General features: G+C 34.5%; 1 protein-coding gene across 2 annotated transcripts in view; it reads right to left on the minus strand.

The window, feature by feature from the left end:
* The window catches only part of LOC130221810 (TOM1-like protein 2), a 33,940-nt gene extending 12,203 nt beyond the window's left edge, over positions 1–21,737 (minus strand). For both annotated transcript variants that reach the window (XM_056454406.1, XM_056454405.1), the window contains exons 1-12: positions 21,677–21,737; positions 16,229–16,313; positions 14,241–14,319; positions 12,582–12,731; positions 11,984–12,118; positions 10,665–10,826; positions 9,564–9,680; positions 7,303–7,436; positions 4,860–4,902; positions 4,393–4,582; positions 2,722–2,839; positions 1,156–1,231 (exon numbers count right to left, since the gene is read on the minus strand). In XM_056454406.1, the coding sequence (XP_056310381.1) occupies positions 1,156–1,231; positions 2,722–2,839; positions 4,393–4,582; positions 4,860–4,902; positions 7,303–7,436; positions 9,564–9,680; positions 10,665–10,826; positions 11,984–12,118; positions 12,582–12,731; positions 14,241–14,319; positions 16,229–16,313; positions 21,677–21,728 (1,341 nt within the window). In that variant the 5' untranslated portion in view covers positions 21,729–21,737. The remainder of the gene's footprint in view (positions 1–1,155; positions 1,232–2,721; positions 2,840–4,392; positions 4,583–4,859; positions 4,903–7,302; positions 7,437–9,563; positions 9,681–10,664; positions 10,827–11,983; positions 12,119–12,581; positions 12,732–14,240; positions 14,320–16,228; positions 16,314–21,676) is intronic.
* Positions 21,738–21,758: the final 21 nt, after the last annotated feature.

Consider the following 21,758-nt stretch of genomic DNA (forward strand, 5'->3'; position numbering starts at 1 on the left):
GGATTCGCTATTTAAACAACGTGACGCAAAACCTGAAATTACAGTTGCGCTGCTCTGAAAATAGCAACAACAGAAAGAAATCACACTCGTCGTGTGTTGCGCTGGGTGTATCATAGGGCCCATTATTTCTGAAAACAAGACAAGAGCTGCATCCCAAGTGGCACACTATACACTCTGTGTTATGCACTTACACACTCAACAGCATGGTATATGTATGTAGTGTCGTCCCAAATGATGACGTGTGACGGCTGCCAAATTAGTGGAATAAATGACCAAACTACCAAATAATACCTGCCATGAGTATAACCGCATTCACCATCGGGAGGCGCTGTAATCACTCTCGTAGGAGAATTTTGCTTTCACAATCCAAAATAGCTTCGCCCCTTCCGCTACACGAGTAAAGCAGCGGCCGTTGAGTGTGTGAAGTGTCCAACATAACACACTTCTGTTTACCGGATGAATGAGTGCATCATCCCAGTATTTAAAGTGCACTTATGGTGTAGAATAGTGCATAAGTATGCGATTTGCGACGCACCTAATATTTTTACTTTTCTTATTTTTCTACATTTAAGAGTTGTAGATATTTGTTCTAGAAACAAGACAAATAAAAGCGCATGAAAAGCGTATTTCACAGTGTATTGAGCACAGCTTTGTCACTGACCCTTAAACTGTGTTATCGGGCAGGCTTTCTGGAATTAAGGTTTATGGTGACTGGTTGCATTTACCCTGTGTCAGCAATTAAATGCAGTGGTGTTTTGTAGGAAACACATTGAACAATGTAGTCTTGTGCAGACAGATGCTAATATATTTCACCCAATCCAAACATAAGCTGATCTAGCAGCATCAAACCAATCTAGGCATGAAGAGTTCACTAATTGTGTGTAGATTATTTTGTGATTTGACACTGAGAGATCTCAGAGTGGCAATATATTTGAGTGTATATACTACACTCTCAAAAACACTCCCCATACATTCACAGATTTTGTTCGCAGACACAGTAAAGAAACGTCCACAGATTCTGTCTGGCCGGACTATCAGTAATGCAGAAAAATCAGTGAGTGTCCTCATTAATTATCAGTCTTCATCAGTGTGTGTGTGTGTGTGTGTGTGTGAGAGTGTGTGTGCGTTCGTGTGCGTCTGTGTGTGTAAACTCACCCCGGTGGCGTTTTGCTGTCTGATGTCTAATGCTGAGGCCAAACCCACCAGAGCCTGAGGATCCTCATATTTAACACTGTGAGATGATAAGCAGAACACACCAATCAGAGCGCATTTATTTATCTAGTCATCAATTTATTTATTCATTTATTCAATTATTTATTTATTCATTAATTTTCTTTTCGGCTTAGTCCCTTTATTAATTAGGGGTCGCCACAGCGGAATGAACCGCCAACTTATCTAGCATATGTTTTACACAGGGGATGCCTTTCAGCTGCAACCCATCACTAATTCCCCTATAGCGCATGTGTTTGGACTGTGGGGCAGCCGGAGGAAACCCACGCCAACACGGGGAGAACATGCAAACTCCACACAGAAACACTCACTGACCCAGCCAGAACTCGAACCAGTGACTTTTTCGCTGGGAGGCGATCGTGCTACCCACTGTGCCACCGCGATGCTGAAATTATTTATTTATTTGTTTATTTATACAATTATTTATTTATTTACTTATTTATTCATTTATTCAATTATTTATTAATTCTATTATTTATTTATTCTATTATTATTATTTATTTATTTATTTATTTATTTAATTATTTAATTTATTTATGTATTTATTCAATTATTTATTTATTTATGTATTTATTTATCCAATTATTTATTTACCCAATTATCTATTTATTCATTTATTCAATTATTTATTTATTTATTTATTCATTCATTTAGTCAATTATTTGTTTATTTATTTATTTATCTATTCAATAATATTTTATTCATTCATTTATTTATTCAATTATTCATTTATTTATTTATTCATTTACTCAATTTGTTTGTTTATTTATTTATTAATTTATTCAATTATTTATTCATTCATTCATTCATTCAATTGTCTATTTATTTATTTGTTTGTTTATTTATTCATTTATTCAATTATTTATTTATTTACTTATTCGTTTATTCATTTACTCAATTATTTGTTTGTATATTTATTTATTCAATTATTTATTTATTTATTTATTCAATTATTTATTTATTTATTTATTCAATTATTTATTATTTATTTATTCAATTATTTATTCATTCGTTTGTTCATTTACTCAATTATTTGTTTGTTTGTTTGTTTATTCAATTATTTATTTATTTATTTACTCAATTATTTATTCATTTATTTGGTTATTTATTTATTCAATTATTTATTCATTCATTTATTCATTTATGGTCCTACTTTACAGTAGGTAACCTTAACTAATATGCACTTACACTGAAATCAATCAATGTGCTAAATACATGTTTTTAAATTGTACTTAATACATGCATGCAATTACATCTGTGATTAATTTATATAATTACACTGGTGATTATCCCTTACACCTTCACCCAATCCTAAATCTAGTTTCAAACCTGTCTGAGTGTTAAACACAAAAAGAAGATATTTTGAGGAATGTTGGAAACAAGTAACCAATGACTTCCATTGTTTTTCCTACTATGAAAGTCAAGGGTTATTGGTTTTCAGCATTGTGTGTGTGTGTGTGTGTGTGTGTGTGTGTGTGTGTATACACTCACTTCCTGCGCTGCTCGGCCAGAGAGCTGGAGCGTGTGTGTGCGAACATGTCGAAGTCGTCCTGAGGGTTGTGATTGGCCAGAGAGCTGAGAGTCCCGCTGACGCTGTCAGACCTCACGTCTGCAGGAGAAAGCAGCTTGTATTACTCTGTGTACTGTAGTCGTTCAGAGAAATCTCCTCTTAAAGTGCGCTTACTATGCTATTTTACTTAAAGGCTGATGTCTCCTACAGTAGATTTATAATCATCAATCACAATTATTAATGAAGCACTGAACACATCTCAGCATTGACATCTGTCAGCGTCTGATTCAATGATGAAGTGACTATAAACCCCGCCCCCTCTGTTCCTACTGTTCTGACTCGGATTGGTCAGATGACTCTAATCAGCTTTGATTGGTCAGATGACTTTTACTCTGCTCTGATTGGTTAGATGACTTTTACTCTGCTCTGATTGATCAGATGACTCTAATCAGCTTTGATTGGTCAGATGACTTTTACTCTGCTCTGATTGGTCAGATGACTTTTACTCTGCTCTGATTGGTCAGATGACTCTACTATGCTCTGATTGGTCAGATGACTCTACTATGCTCTGATTGGTCAGATGACTCTAATCTGCTCTGATTGGTCAGATGACTTTTACTCTGCTCTGATTGGTTAGATGACTCTACTATGCTCTGATTGGTCAGATGACTCTACTATGCTCTGATTGGTCAGATGACTCTACTATGCTCTGATTGGTCAGATGACTTTTACTCTGCTGATTGGTCAGATGACTCTTCTATGCTCTGATTGGTCAGATGACTCTACTATGCTCTGATTGGTCAGATGACTCTACTATGCTCTGATTGGTCAGATGACTCTACTATGCTCTGATTGGTCAGATGACTCTAATCTGCTTTGATTGGTCAGATGACTCTACTATGCTCTGATTGGTCAGATGACTCTGCTCTGATTGGTCAGATGACTCTACTATGCTCTGATTGGTCAGACGACTCTGCTCTGATTAGTCAGATGACTCTAATCTGCTCTGATTGGTCAGATGACTTTTACTCTGCTCTGATTGGTCAGATGACTCTACTATGCTCTGATTGGTCAGATGACCTTACTATGCTCTGATTGGTCAGATGACCTTACTATGCTCTGATTGATCAGACGACTCTGCTCTGATTGGTCAGATGACTTTTACTCTGCTCTGATTGGTCAGATGACTCTACTATGCTCTGATTAGTCAGATGACTCTACTATGCTCTGATTGGTCAGATGACTCTACTATGCTCTGAATGGTCAGATGACTCTACTATTCTCTGATTGGTCAGATGACTCTACTATGCTCTGATTGGTCAGATGACTTTTACTCTGCTCTGATTGGTGAGATGACTCTACTTTTTCTCTGATTGGTCAGATGACTACTATGCTCTGATTGGTCAGATTACTCTAATCTACTCTGATTGGTCAGATGATTCTGCTCTGATTGGTCAGATGACTCTGCTCTGATTGGTCAAGCGACTCTTCTCTGATTGGACAGATGACTCTTCTCTGATTGGTCAAATGACTCTGCTCTGATTGGTCAGATGACTCTTATCTGCACTGATTGGTCAGATGACTAATCTGTTCTGACTGGTCTGTGTGTGTGCGCACGTGTGTGTGTATGTGTGCGCATGTGTGATCCTCACCAAGTCCTGCCAGTTGTGTGGAGAGTGACGCAGTATCAGCAGCAGCAGCAGCAGGAGTCTGCATCTGTGTGTGTGTGTGAGTGTGTGTGTGAGTGTGTGTGGGTGTAGCGCTGACACGAGGAGTGACCACCGCTGGAGATGCAGGACCCAGATCTATTAGATTATCCTCCTCTGAAGCCTCATTCAGCACCTGCGCATTCACAACACACACACACACACACACACACACACACACACACACACACTACTCTAACCATCAGCATATTAACATCAATATCAGGAAAACAAGGCTGGATGAAGGGTCGGTAAACTGGTTGTATCTTCCTACTTCAGATCATACTTACCTCTCTCAGCTAAGCATCACGCAAACAATTAAAAACATTAAATAAAGACATGAGCATGCCAAATCAACAGGTAGCACACATGAAACACTGATGCCAAACAAATAATATAGTGTATTAACTCACCCCGTTGTTTTGTGCCGCTCGGCCTGCTCGATACCTCTCGTACCTGATAGAAACATCACAAAGTCCCAGTATTGTTGTGTTTGTGATACAATAAAGCTAGCCAAGTTAAAACTAAATTAAAAACTGCACCAATATAAGGCGATTATTCAGCAAATGCATGATCATTCTATGAGTGGACTTTTATTTTAAGCTTGTGTAATGTCTGCAAGCGAAACGGCTTATTTCTGTGAATTGGAAAAGTGTATGTGCACCAAATGTAAGCCGTTGGCTGAAAGAGATGGTCAATGGACAAAATAACTCATATATTAGGATATAAAGACAGCGGTTTTGATTGGGGAGGCTTTATGTTGGCTTTAAAAGGTGGTGGATTTGGAAATGTTTCACTAGATGATTAGTACAAGAGGTGATCTTGTATTCTGATGCACAATACTGAGAAGCTCTTGGTTTTGTTTGTTTATTTGTTTACTTGTTGGTTTATATCTGTGTATGTACATGTTAAAGTATAATAAAAAGGAATTAATGTGCAGTTTGTCTTGGTAAAGTCTCTCATTTTTGGCCAGGACAGTCCTGTGAAACAGATTATTCAGCTCAGAGAGTCTTTTCTGCTTAAATAATGTTTAAATAAATAAAACTAAATAAGAAGTTGCATTGTTTTACTCTTTATTTATAATGAATGCATTTGTTATTTAAACAACGTGGCGCAAAACATGAGAATGAAACCTGCGCATGGATGACAGTAGCCAAAAAACACTCGCGTCACGCCTGATGATGAGTGTATGATAGGTATAGCTGAAGGCAGAATTATTCGCCCTCCTCTGAATTTCCCAAGTTCCCTAAATGATGTTGAGCTCCAGATTCAGGAGTTTCTCACAGTATTTCCTCTAATATTTGTTCTTCTGGAGAAAGTCTGATTTGGTTTATTTCTGCTAGAATAAAAGCAGTTTTTAATAGTTTTAAAGCCATTTTAAGCTCAATATTATTTTCCCCTTCAGCAATATTAGTGTTGGATTGTCTCCAGAATAAACCACTGTTATACAATGACTTGCCTAATTACCCTAACTTTACCCTAATTACCCTAGTGAAGCTTTTAAATGGTCACGAAACACATGTTTTGAGCTGCTGACAGACATATATGTGTCCCACACTGCTATAAACACTATTAAGACGCATATATTTCACTGATAAGTGACAATTGGTTGTTTTTGCGTTATTTCGAGCAAATTCGTACTTCCGGTTTTAAACGAATTGTTGAAGCTGCGTCACGGCCCTGAGATCTTACCGTGTATTCTAGCGTGTAGACTGGACATCTGTACCTGAGAGTACCTTATGATGTCTCTGAAAATGCTGCATTCATTCATGAGTAAGACTTGGTTCAAACCAATCAGCGCGCTCTATTGTGTATGCGTGCAACCTCATTAATATGCATGATCGCTTCGAAGACTGTTTGTACCTGGAGAGTGTTCAAATGGCAGAGAGACGCCATGTTGTGTTGCCAAAACAAGTGGGAGAAGAAGAATAGTTAGGAGATACGGGTCGTCAGTGTTGCATTTATAAAGTGCCGCAGTGAAGGTTTTGCTTTTATTTTCCCTCTATGAGAGTGCAGCTGGACTCACGCGTGGATTACAGTGCACGCGACAGAAACATCTCCTCTTAATAAAGACGCGGCTCCAGGTGGTGTTGAGTGTTGATTGGTGTTGAGCGATCAATGGTCTTTGTTTGTTTATTCAGATGGTAAAGTTAGTTCGTATCGTCAGCAGTACTCTTTCAGTGTTTAAAGACGGACCTTAGTCAAATGATTTCTAAGTTAATAAAGTTTAGACCAGGGGTCACCAATCTCGGTCCTGGAGGGCCGGTGTCCCTGCAGGGTTTAGCTCCAACTTGCCTCAACACACCTGCCTGGATGTTTCAAGTACACCTAGTCAGGCCTTGATTAGCTTGTTCAGGTGTGTTTGATTAGGGTTGCAGCTAAAATCTGCAGGACACCGGCCCTCCAGGAAAAGTTTGGTGACCCCTGGTTTAGACAGTTAAGAAAATCAGCGCGTGCCCAAACCGACACTCCCATTTTTATGCAAATTTTTACAGACCTTCCCTCTTCCCCTCCTCCGACACTCCCCCCTAAACAGAGTTGGGCACGCCCACTTGGCTGACTTTTTCCCAAAGTAGAGGTGTGAAAAAACCCTGCTTAAACAAGGGGGTTTCACAGCCCTTTACATGTGACTTTAAGCTGAATACTAGTGTCTTGAAGAATATCTAGTCTAATATTATGTACTGTCATCATGATGAAGAGAAAATAAATCAGTTATTAGAGATGAGTTATTAACAGTAATATGATTAGAAATGTGCTGGAGAAATCTGCTCTCTGTTAAACAGAAACTGGGGGAAACATATACAGGGCGGGCGAATAATTCAGACTTCAACTGTTTATGCTATGATAGGGTCTCACCTCTCGTAGCGCAGGAATATGTTGTTTAAATCATCGTTAGCATGCAGCAGCTCTTCGGTGACCTCTTCATTGGATACGCGAGAGATGAGCTCCACGATCCTGTGCTGCATCGCTCGACACGTCCGGTTCAACTCCTGACACACAACATTGCGCAAGTTACTGTAATGCACTAATTAATTACATCGTTACAATTGTGATTAAATTACTTTGTCTGAAATCAGAATCAGGAATTCAGCTAGCCACATTTGAAAGCATTGAATGCACATGAGATCTGTGCTACTGCGCCCTCTTGTGGACACATAGAGATCCTTCAGGAGAAATATTTAAATATTGCAGTGATGAGTATTAAAGCGTTCATGGCATGAGAAATCAGATTATCCTTGCTCTTTTAACATATAAGGGGAGTTAGCAGCCTTTACATTTAATTAACAGCGATTTAAAACAGTTTGATTGGAAATTGCGGGATATTTTTCATTAAGACTAGCAAATAAATCCGCATATTCATACACTCATTATTTTCAAAAGATTATAAAACTGTGCGCACACATCACAGCGCAACCTTCAAATCATCAGGAAATCAGCAGATTCACATTCAAAAACATTGAATACACAGGTTAATAGAGGAGATCTGTGCTACTGCGCCCTCTTGTGGACACATAGAGATACTTCAGGACAAATATTCAATTTTTTTCCAATTATTTTGATTGCAGTGACGAGTATTGAAGCGGTCATGGCATGAGAAATCAGATTTTCCTTGCTCTTTTATAAGACGAGTTAGATTTAAAACAGTTTGATTGGATATTGCGTGATATGCTTCGTTAAGACTAGCAAATAAATTCGCATTTTCATCCTCCTCTAAAGCAAGACACTGACAAAACTTATTATCAAAAGCTTATCAACGTGCCGTGACCCTATTCAGATCAACACAGATCTGGGGTCTCACTTATAAAATGTTGCATAGAAGCTTTCCTAAAAGTCAACGTACGCCAGAACGCTGAAAAAAAGACGCACGCAAACCAAAAATACGACTATAAAACTGTGTGCACACATCTCAAGGCAACTTTCGCTTTTCGATTATAATTAAATAACGTTATTTGCGAATCAGGAATTCAGCTGCGTCACATTCAAAAGCATTGAATACACATGAGATCTGTGCTACTCCGCCCCCTTGTGGACACACAGAGATACTTCAGGCAACATATTTACATTTTTTTCCAATTATTTTGATCGCAGTGACGAGTATTGAAGCGTTCATGACATGAGAAATCAGATTTTGCTTGCTCTTTTAACACATAAGGGGAGTTAGCAGCATATATAATTATTTAACAGAGATTTAAAAATGGTCTGATTGATTATTGCGCGATATATTTCATTAAGACTAGCAAATAAATCTGCATTTTCATCCGTTTCTAAAGCAAGACACTGACAAAACTTATTATCAAAAGCTTATCAACGTGCCGTGATCCTATTCAATTCAAGACTCCTTAAAGCCTAAAACGTGCGACACGATGCAAAAAAAGTGCACGCAAACAAAAATTGAGATTATAAATCTCTATAAATCACTATTGACCTGAGAATTTGCATACAAGAAAAAAGTTTTACATCCAGTCCACATTCTCCTGCCAAGTTTGTCGCAATTGCTGCGAAATTTCCATCAAAATGAGCATTAGTAGCGATAAACGATAAAGATACAAATTATTGCATTAAATTTTGCGCAAAGACTTTTATTTCAGTATGTTGATGAACTTACAACTGAAACGGAATATTAACTAGTGGGCGGGGCTTTCTTTAGCGCATCATTCCTTGTAGCGAACTAACGATAAGAAGACGTGGCTAATAATACGATGGGTGTGGCTAATAACAAGAGGGGCGTGGCTATATTTCGCCTGTACACACTGGCATATGCTTTGTATATTGCTGTAAATTATTGCATAATTTAGAATTTTCTTGCGTTGTAAATAAATAAAATTAAAAAGGGGCGTGGCTACGAACAATGTGAAGCAGATGCTCAGAATTTGATTGGTTTGATTACCAAAACTAACAGAATAATTGTTCGTATAAACAATAACAATGTGTGCTAGCAGAATAAATGAAATACCTGAAACAATATAAACACGAACGTTAAGATGGAAAATAGCCGGATGACAAGATTTTGAACTGTGCTTGTTACGATTGATGTTTTATTTATCAGCTAAATGCTAAACGTGTGTAATTGCTAGCCCATACTATTATCATCATCAGATATTGTTTGTTTATAATACCTGGAGCAGTTCGAGATCAGATGCGTCTTCTTGGCCCGGCACCATCTCTGTCAGCATCTCCGACATTACCTTGATATTCCCGCGCACAATATCAAGCTCACTACGCAGACGCGCAATCTGGACAAACAACACAACAATCAACAAAGACACACATGGATATAGAGATCCTTACAGCTGCTTAAATTAATAGAAAATAATTAAATTACATATTTTTTAAAGCTTTACAATAAATTAAATAGTTAAATAAACATTAAAATAAATAAATTCAAATTTAAGATTAAAAATAAATTAAATAAATAAATTAAAAAATGTACTTAAAAATAAATAAAATAAATATTAAATAAATAAATTCTAATATTAAGCTTAAAAATAAATTAAATAAATATTAAATAATTAAATTCTAATTTAAGCTTAAAAATAAATTAAATAAATTAATTAAATAAATATAAAATAATGAAATTAATAAATAAAATCTTAAGCTTAAAAATAAATTAAATAACTATTCCTTAATTAATTCCTTCAGCTTAGTCACTGATTTATCAGCGGGTCGCCACAGCGGAATGAACTGCCTAAAATAAATCTTAATCAAATAAATATAAAATTAATGAACTTAAAATGTTGAAAATTTAGAAATAAATTAAATAAATAAACATAAAATAATCAAATTAAAATTTTAAGCTTAAAATAAATCAAATACATTTTAAATGATTAAATTATAATTATTAAAGCTTAAAAAAAATTAAATAATGAAATAAATATTAAATAATTAAATTATATTTTTAAGCTTAAAATAAATCAAATAATTAAATAAATATAAATTAAATAAAAAATTTTAACTTAAACATAAATTAAATAATTAAATAGCAAATTTTAATCTTAAAAACAAATTAAATATTTAAATTAATTTTACATTTTTTTTTTTTTTTGCTAAAAATAAACTAAATAATAAAATTAAATAATGAATGATTTTGTTGAATTAAGTAGTTTAAGGTGATTTTCACAATGGTTTGCTCTTCTCAGGAGGGCAGCTCATTGGTCTTGTAATAAAGGCTTTATTAGCGCATCTGATCTTTGCTTGTAAGAGAGTGAAATCTGGAGTACCTGCTCTGGGTTTGCAGAGATGGGTCCTGATGCAGTCTGGATGTGTGTGTTATTGAAGGCTGATGCTGCAGCGCCTGCAGGTTTAGGACTGCTCTCAGGTGCAGTGTGTGTCTGCGCAGGTGCTTTATACCTGTGTGTGCCTGGATCCACCTCCGGGACGCCCTGCAAACAACAAACACACAGCACAAGATGAAGAGAAACACATGAATTGTTGCTTTCTGCACTTGTTTCTAGTCCAAATATCTAAAAACTCTTAAATCAAGATCAATTTTCTAGACAAGCAAAACACATTGTGTTGTTTTCAGAAATAATGTGAGGAAATTAACGGAGTTTTTCATTAAAACGAGCAAAATAAGATTTTAAATAAGTTTATTTAGCTTGTTTTAAGGAAAAACCCACCTAATGTACAATATTATATCATATATGCTCATTATATTATCATAATAACAAACTAAAACATGAATTAATTCATATTATACTCTATCGTGGTGTCGTGAAAGACATTGTTTATGATAATACTCATAATTTATATGAGTGCTATATGAGACGTTACAGACAGACACATGAAGAACAGCATCAGGAGAAATGTGCAATATTGAAGGCACAATGTTTACATTTTGCACTTTATTTAGTGATATTCTTATGTTGAGCCTGAAATTATTCGTTTCTGAATAGTGTTTAATATTTTATTAATATTTATTTTATATTTCTACATGTTTACTCCAAGATTTGCCATGAAGATCTACATAAAGTGAGAAATATGATCACATATGTACTGTAAATGTACTGTGAAACGTCCTTTACATGTGCTCAATCTATATGAACTATTAATTGAGTTTAAAGAAATGGTACTATATGGTGTTTTATATATATATTATTATCCTTTTAAACATAAGAATAAATAATAATAATTAAATAAATATAACATAATCAAATTCTACTTAAAATAAATCAAATAATTCAATAAATATTCAATTATTCAATTATTTTTAATCTTAAAAATAAATACACTGAATTAATATTAAATAATTAAATTCAAATTTAAATAAATAAATTAACATTTTTATTAATTCATAAATTAATTTAAATCGATTTTTTAAGCTTAAAAATTAATTAATTAAACTAATATTACATTATTAAAATCAATTTAAGGTAAAAAAAAAATCATAAAAAAAATCTAATAATTAAATTCACATTTTACACAAGATCAATTTACATAAATGGCACTATATAGTGATATATATATCTATATATATATATATCAGGATATGAGATGACTTATATGGTGATATGAGATGTTTGTGTATGCGATCTCTCACCCGCTGTGGTGTGTGTATGGGAGAGAGAGCGTCCAGATCCGCCATGGGAAACTCCACCCCTTTCCTCTTCAGCTCCTCATAAATGTGCACCACTCCTGTGAGGTCTGGACTGCTCCTAAATGCATCGGCCCAAGCCTGAGCACACACACACACACACACACAGGTATATTTACACTGAGGCTCGCACAGACTAGTCAACTTTAAAGCGCACCTTTTCTGTCCCTTTTAATTAGATGTAAAATGTATCCTAATTGTGGCGTTTTGGTGACTGGCGCTTTAAATGCAAATGAGATTTTCAGAAGAGGGCGGAGCTTGATCATTTGTGCTTCATCTAAAACTCCACATCTATAACCCTCTTAGTCTACGCTGACGTTATCTTCAGCAGCTCAAACACTCTAATGGCTAATGCACAGACGGCTGCTTCTCACTCAGGGCTGCTGTTTATGCTAATGATAACAAATACAATTAATGTTAGCATTATAGGCTGGAGATGTACACACAAACCCCTCATCAGAGTGATTTCAGCATAATAGGTGCTCTATTAATGCATGTTGATTGGCAAAAACACCGACGCAGATGTTGTTGGAGCTGAACTCGCCTGTATCAGCGCCAGCACTTTGTCCTGTGCTATAGCGGGAGGGTTGTTCTTCGGGCTGATTATCTTCACCATCACGCCTTCAATGAAGTCTCTGCTGGCTACATGGACGTGGAAACGGTGGCCGCAGTTTTTCACACAAGTCTCCAGCACCTAAACACACAATTATATTAAAGACGAGAGAGCAAAACAGCGCATGCACACACACACACACACACACACACACACACACACACACACACACCACAAAATGCTTTATTTACTCAGAGTTTGTCTTGTTTCTAGTCTAAATATCTAAAAAGTCTTAAATCTAGAAGCATTTTCTGGACAAACCAAACATATTGTGTTGTTTTCAGAAATAATGAGTGAAAATTAAGTGAGTTTTACCTTAAAACAACCAAAATAATCTTGTTTTGGCTTTGAAATAGCATTATTTAGCTTGTGTTTATATACAGAGGGTCATCATATTTGCTTGATGCAGTGTTGTTTGTGTCATTCTGGTTTATTAATGCTTAATTATTTTACATTTATTTTAATTAATCATAATAATAATAAACTTTATTTTATTTAATGCCTTTAAAAGTGGCATCTCAAAGTGTTTTACAAACATGTAAAGAGTGCAGAAGTAAAAAATACATGTATAAAAGACTAGACAAAAAACAATGCAATTATAATAAGATTATGAAATTAAGAAATAATTATAGAAATTAAATTAAATTAAGAAATAAAATATGTTGAAACAAAAAATTATTTAAAAAATAATTAAATTAAATTATATAAATTTAATAAAATAATATGAATTTAATAAATAAAAATATTAATAAAATCAAGAAATAAAAGATTACAAAATAAAGAAATAAAGAAAGAGATAATTACAGAAATATTTTTTTAATTAAAAAAAGATTATGAAATAAAGAAAACAATTAGAGAAATAATTTTATAAATAAAATAAAATAAAATAAATTAAAAAAGAAGAATTTAAAGAAATAATTATAAAAATAAAATAAAATTGAATTAAATTGAGGAATTAAATATTTTAAAATAAATAAATAATTAGAGAAATAAAATTAAAGAAATAAAATAAAATAATATAATTTAAATAAATGCAAATAAAAACAAAATAAAATGAAGAAATAATTATAGAAGTAAAATAAAGTAATAAACGAAATAAATAAAAATAATAATGAAATGGAAATACAATACAAAAATAAAAGGTTACGAAAATAAAGAAATAAAATAAATTAATTAACATAATATAAAATAAATAAGGGCATCACAGTGGCGCAGTGGTTAGCACTGTGGCCTCACAGGAAGAAGGTCACTGGTTTGAGTGTCAGCTGGGTCAGTTGGTGTTTCTGTATGGAGTTTGCATGTTCTCCCCATGTTGGTGTGGGTTTCCTCCGGGTGCTCCGGTTTCCCCCACAGTCCAAACACAGGTGAATTGGAAAGGCTAAATTGGCCGTAGTCCATGAGTGTGAGTTGGTGTGTGGGTGTTTCCCAGGGATGGGTTGCGGCAGGAAGGGCATCCGCTGCGTAAAATGTGCTGGATAAGTTGGCAGGTCATTCCGCTGTGGCGACCCCGGATTAATAAAGGGACTAAGCCGACAAGAAAATGAATGAATGAATGTCCTGCACTAGTGTAAACAGTAATCCGTCACTCACGGTCAGAGCCAGCATCACTTCACGGAAGTTTCTGTTGCCGTTGAGTCTCTTCTTCACCGCACGCATGGCGTCTCTGGGCCTGTGGGGAATCACGACAGATTAGAGATCATATAAATGTTAATAAAATGGTGTATTTTAAGCACACTTAAGCACGGGTGTTCAGTGAACATGAGTCCAGCTCATGTCAAATTGTACCGACAGAGAATCGACAGAGTTCAGAGGCATCGTTTTACCAGCGTTGCCATGACGACACAGTAACGCTATAGCAAGCAGCAGAAACAAGCATACTACATAGAAAAAGGCAGGTAATTTAAGTGGACTTAGGTCATCTGGTGAGCATGTGCGGTTATATGCATAGCAGTGTTTCCCTGAGGTTTGATGATGGAGTCTTTTCTCAAGATTTGCAGCAATATTTGTAGTAATACAGTGCAAAACAATGCTTTTCTTACTGGGAGTTTGTATCTTGTTTCTTCAACAAATGACTAAACATCCTTAAATCAAGAAGCTTTTTCTGGACAAGCAAACAATATTGTCTTGTTTTCTACTAGATTAGGCCATCTGACCAATCAGAGTAGAGTATAGCCATTTGACCAATCAGAGTAGATTAGATTCATCTGACCAATCAGAGTAGATTAGATTCATCTGACCAATCAGAGTAGAGTAGATCCATCTGACCAATCAGAGTAGATTAGATTCATCTGACCAATCAGAGCAGATTAGGGTCATCTGACCAATCAGAGCAGAGTAGAGTCATCTGACCAATCAGAGCAGAGTAGATTCATCTGACCAATCAGAGTAGATTAGATCCATCTGACCAATCAGAGTAGATTAGATCCATCTGACCAATCAGAGTAGATTAGATCCATCTGACCAATCAGAGTAAATTAGATTCATCTGACCAATCAGAGCAGAGTATAGCCATCTGGCCAATCAGAGTAGATTAGATTCATCTGACCAATCAGAGTAGATTAGATTCATCTGACCAATCAGAGAAGAGTCATCTGACCAATCAGAGCAGAGTAGATTCATCTGACCAATCAGAGCAGAGTAGAGCCATCTGACCAATCAGAGCAGAGTAGAGCCATCTGACCAATCAGAGCAGATTCATCTGACCAATCAGAGCAGAGTCATCTGACCAATCAGAGCAGAGTAGAGCCATCTGACCAATCAGAGCAGATTCATCTGACCAATCAGAGCAGAGTCATCTGACCAATCAGAGCAGAGTAGAGCCCTCTGACCAATCAGAGCAGAGTCATCTGACCAATCAGAGCAGAGTCATCTGACCAATCAGAGCAGAATCATCTGACCAATCAGAGCAGAGTCATCTGACCAATCAGAGCAGAGTCATCTGACCAATCAGAGCAGAGTCATCTGACCAATCAGAGCAGAGTAAGCTGTTGTAATGGAGTTTCTTTAGCTGTGTTGTTGTTCTTCAGTGAACAGATTCTCTGCTAGAGTTCATCATCATTCAGTCTCCAGGTTCTTCTCCACTGCTGTTTAATGAACACTGATAAATCACACACACACACACACACACACACACACACACACACACACACTGCTCTTTTTACATTCACAGTGTCACCAACTGTAAAGTAGAGAAGTAATCAGTTTTAGATGTCGTCACAGTGTGTTGTAAGATCCATGAAGAAGCAGATCTACAGTGATACTCTCCTGGGTTACAGGAAGCACTGAAGGCAGAAGTGAAAAACTGAATACCTGAAGGTCGCCGTGTTCGATCAGTATCAGAACGTCATCACGTGACACACTCTATTCATGAAGCAAAATGTATCTGTGATCATTCATTTACAGACAGTTTACAAACATCATCCTATACACTGCTGCAACTGTGGAAAACACCCACAGCACTGAACACGCTGCATCAGGAGAGGAGACGCCCAAACACAGCAGAGCACAACAGAGGACTGTTCCTCATACACAGCGCAGACTGTGCTGTCAGTGTGTGTGTGTGTGTGTTGCTCTCTCACCCTTCCTCCGTCTCATTAATGATGTCACAGATCTCCATGTTGAGCGTCCAGTCTTCGTTCTGCAGGGAGCCATCCGTGGCCTTTTCTGTCAGAAACAAACCACAGTCATGAGCCGGCCGCCGCCACGCTTATAGTCATTTCAGTGCTTGCTAAGCAGCTCCCAGAGTGTTGCTACTGGATGTAGTTCTTAATCTAACCAGTTGCTAGTTTGTTCTGACTGGTTACTAGCATGTTTCAATCATGATTAGCGTGTCCCTATGACATCACCAGCATCAGGATAAAAGGGGGAGGAGCTACGTTATGCCCCGCCCTCTCTATATGTTTCACTTGAGATTACATCATACATTAAATAAAACAGCACATTTAAACACTTCACAGGAGCTTCACAAGACTTATCAACACTTCCTCTGCTTCTGTCAGATAATAACAGAAGGTATCTGCTCGTACTGTGCAAGAGCTGAGTGATGAAAACACTGAGGTTTGATCCTGTGGTCAGCAGATCTTCATCTTACGACCTCAGCACACAGACACTGCTCATACACTCCTCCCAAATCTAATCAAGAGCAGCAGTAATGCAATATACTCTCTAACACACTTTATCCTGAGACCGCTGACAGAGACTCTGTCAAATCAGTCAAACCATGTCACTTTCTTCTGCACAATACTGGAAAAATAGGTGGCGCAGTGGTTAGCACTGTGGCCTCACAGCAAGAAGGTCGCTAGTTCGAGTCCTGGCTGGGTCAGTTGGCGTTTCTGTGTGGAGTTTGCATGTTCTCTCTTTTGCTGAATATGTTGAATATTGCCTATTTTTAAGATGTTACCTGTTTATTAGCACTTATAAAGTATGATCTTACTCTACATACCTATTCCTACTCAATACCTAAACCCAACCTTATTAATAAGAAGCTAATTAGTAGTTTATGGAGCTAAAAGACTTAAGCTGCGTCCCAAATGGCACACTATACACTATGCTCTTATCCACTATGTGCTTATGCACTTACACACTCAACAGCATGGTATATGTGTGTAGTGTCGTCCCAAATGAAACACTAACTTATTTACTAAGCGGAAATTAACCCGTTTCCCTGATGACGTGTGACGGCTGCCGAATTAGTGGAATAAATGAGCAAACTACCAAATAATACCTTGAGTATAACCGCATTCACCATCGGGAGGCGCTGTAATCACTCTCGTAGGAGAATTTTGCTTTCACAATTCAAAATAAATAGAGTATTTATAGCTCCGCCCCTTCCGCTACACGAGTAAAGCAGCCGATGGTGAGTGCGTGAAGTGTCCAACATTACACACTTCAGTTTAACGCTTAAGTTTTTAGTGTAAATGCACTACTTACACTATTTATACAACAAAATGGCGTAGAATAGTGCTTAAGCATGCGATTTGGGACACACCATGTGATTGATAATGCTTTGTTGATAAGTTGCTAGCATGAATTGTATGTATACATTAAAATAAAGCATAACCCTTAATTTGGACGAATTTACAGGCGATTTTCTTAATATTTAAAGTTTTTATGAACCCTCAGATTATAGATATTAAATAGTTAATAATATTCCAACATCCCATATTAATGGAAAGCTTATAATATTCAGCAATCATATGATTTATCTCAATAAAGAAAACACTTATGACTGCTTTTGTGGTCATATTATAGATATATATATATATAGATTCAAAAACCAAAGTCGGGGAATATGTCGTTAGATATAGACAACAAAATTAATCAAACATCAGGTTTAACAACTATAGTGAGATTAGATCCAGCGGTAGATTCTTGATGAACTGTCTGATGTGCGCTGCTCTCACCTGGGGAGGTGTGTTCAAAGCACTCGCTGACTGACTGGAGCTCAGACACATGCATACGCTGCAGTGCACGCCAGAGTGTGTGTGTGTGTGGTCACGTGATGTGTGTTTTCAGTGGTATAGTGTGGACGGAGAGCTGTTCAGAAACGCTAGGTGAAACGCGATCGTTTTCATTTATAACTAAAACGTATCAGTGTAAACAGGGTCTGGAGTCTGGCGATTCTGTAAGGGTGTGAATCGTGTATAAAAAAATAGCAAACCAGTTGCAAGCTAAATTATTACACTAGAATAAACAAAACAGTAAAATAAGCAGCGCTTTATGGCGTTCCTGAGAGTCAAACAGTAGTGAAGTACAGAAATTAAATAGCGAAATGTAAAATAACACTTCACAGCCTTGATGTATTAATAATTCAATCAAATTAATCATCAGTTACGAATGTTGTACAATTTATGTCTGAAAAACTCATGAAAAGCCTTTAAAACATGTGCAAATGGTAAACTTTCACTCTGTTATGGTTATACTTTGCAATGACTCCACGAATCTCATGTAATTCTCAACTGTTGATCAACTATAAGCCCGACTCAACACTGTATACCCTGCGATGTGACTACAGGAACATGCATTTGCTGGACAAGCAGAAATCACAGTCTCAGTTACATACAGAAAACAGCATTTATTCTGCTCTCAGATTATATTTTACTATTTAAAGCCGTTATAATACTGTTTAGGAACTCCACACACACACACACACACACACACACACACACACACACACACACACACCATTATAATGCAAATAAACTGCTATTGATAGATTTCCTCGCAGAGTCAAGCAAAGTAAAGTGGTTAAAGACGCCACAAGTGCAGCTGCAGTTTGCATATCTTGCAGTGTCAACAAACCGAAACACTCACGTGACTAAAACTGCAGATTTATGACGCTTGTAACCACATCAGGACCAGACATGATGTTAACAACACACACTGCTTTCAGGATTCAACCATAAGCTGCTATATAACTGATATCTGAGAACACCAACATTGCTTAACTTAGGGCTGCACAATTAATGAATTAATTAATTTCAAAGCCACACTTACAAAATAATAATAATAATAATAATAAAATAATAATAATAATAATGATAATAATAATAATAAAATAATAATAACAATAATAATAACAACAACAATAATAATAATAATAATAATTATAATTTAAAAAAATAATAAAATAATAAATAATAATAATAATAACAATAATAAAAATATAATAATAATAATAATAATAATAATAAAAACAATAATAACAATAATAATAAAAATATAATATTAATAATAATAATAATAATAATAACAATAATAATAATAATAACAATAATAATAAAAATATAATAATAATAATAATAATAATAATAATAATAATAATAATAATAATAATAACAATAATAATAAAAATATAATAATAATAATAATAATAATAATAATAATAATAATAAAATATAATAATAGTAATAATAAAATATAATAATAATAATATAACAATAATAATAATAATAATAATAAAATATAATATAATATAATATAATATAATATAATATAATATAATATAATATAATATAATATAATATAATATAATATAATAATAAAATATAATATAATAACATAACAATAATAATAATAATAATAATAATAATATAATAACAATAATAATAATAATAATAATAATAACAATAATAACAATAATAATAATATTAATAATAATAATAATAATAAAATATAATATAATATAACAACATAACAATAATAATAATATAATAATAACAATAATAACAATAATAATATTAATAATAATAATAATATTAATAATAATAATAATATTAATAATAATAATAATAATATATTGTGCATGCATAAGAGGCCTGTTTAGAGCATTACATGTTCCACTAGTACCATTGACATTTGTTAATAATATTATAATAACAACAATACTTTTTATTAGTTTTTTTTTTATACATCATTATGGCATGCAATTGCTTCAAATTTATTGAATTTTGTCAAAATTTGCAGTCCTTTTATTTATATACAATACTTAATATACTATATATTCCTAATTTTATATAACAACATTTAATTATAAATCTTATATATAATTATGTTTATATTTTATATCAAATTTGTGATACATTTTTGATGATATTTAGATATAGTGACACAATATATTACAATAAAATGCTAAATAATAATGAATAGTTAAATCTTTATTTAACAAAATGATATTCAAAGCTTTTTGAATGTTCATAACCAGGTTTTTTTCTTTCTTTTAATAATTATGTACATAATTATTATGTATAGTTTGTATAATATAATATGTATAATTACATATAGTGCCACAATATTACACAATAAAATGCACAAATAATAAAACACAATTTTTAACAGTGAATAAAATCATTTAACTCATTCCTGTGCTCCACAATTCTGTATTTTTAGCAGAGACAAATCATGAATGTGTATATTCTGGTCATAAACAGAGCATGTTTTTATTTATTTTATAAATACACACAGGAAGGAGTGATATCTCAGTGTAGATTGCATTAAAATGTTCTGCTCTGATTGATCACAGTGAGCTTTCAGTCCTCAAAACTATTAACTTTACTGACACGAAACACACATCTTACTCTCTACCAACTCAATGGATTCTCCAGTTATGAAAACAGACGTTCAGAGTTTGTCAAACTAACCGTGTTTACACCAGATGAAGATGCTGGTTAGTGGTTATTGCTAGAAGGGATACAGCTGCAGCCGAAAGTTAAGGAGATTTATTTTGCATTATTTAATAAATTACTCATTAAATTGTATTTTATTGACGTCTACCACTCTTAGTAATGTAAAACAGTAATTATACAAAGTATTATTCATAATATCTATTAAATTACTCATTACATTATATTATATTAATGTCTACCTCTCAAAGTAATGTAAATATAGTCATTATTACGTGAATTATTCATAATATTTATTAAATTACCCATTAAATTGTATTTTATTGACGTCTACCCCTCACAGTAATGTAAATACAGTCAATATTACCTGAATTATTCATATTATTTATTAAATTACCAATTAAATTGAATTATATTCATGTCTAGCTCCTAACCCAACCCTAAACTTACCCTCACAGTAATGTAAAACAGTTAATAGACAGAGTATTATTCATATTATCGATTAAATTAATCATTAAATTAAAATTATTAATGTCTACCTCTCACAGTAATGTAAACACAGTCAATATTACTTGAATTATTCATACTATTATTTAAATTACCCATTAATTTGTATTTTATTAACGTCTAGCCCCAGCCTTACCCTCACAGTAATGTAAAAACAGTGTATATTGTTGTACAGTGTCATAAAAGTTGTGCTATATTGACGTGAGTATCTTCAGCTGTATCCCTTCTAGACTTTACCATGGTGTTAGCGCATCATCTACTTTAGCTAGCTATGCCGACTCTTCATGCTAATTCACATTCGCGACGCGTTTTAACAATTAGAATGGATGAATGTGATGCTTTAATGATTATTACAACACTCTGTGTTGAATTGGAGGCTGCAATAATCCGCAAACTCACCAATACACTGGCCAACAGGAGTGCTGTACGGATTCCCCAACAAGAACTCCATCTTGATGACAACAAAAATCCGCTGGAAACT

Source organism: Danio aesculapii, chromosome 3, assembly GCF_903798145.1.
Source record: "Danio aesculapii chromosome 3, fDanAes4.1, whole genome shotgun sequence".
Lineage (NCBI taxonomy): Eukaryota > Metazoa > Chordata > Actinopteri > Cypriniformes > Danionidae > Danio > Danio aesculapii.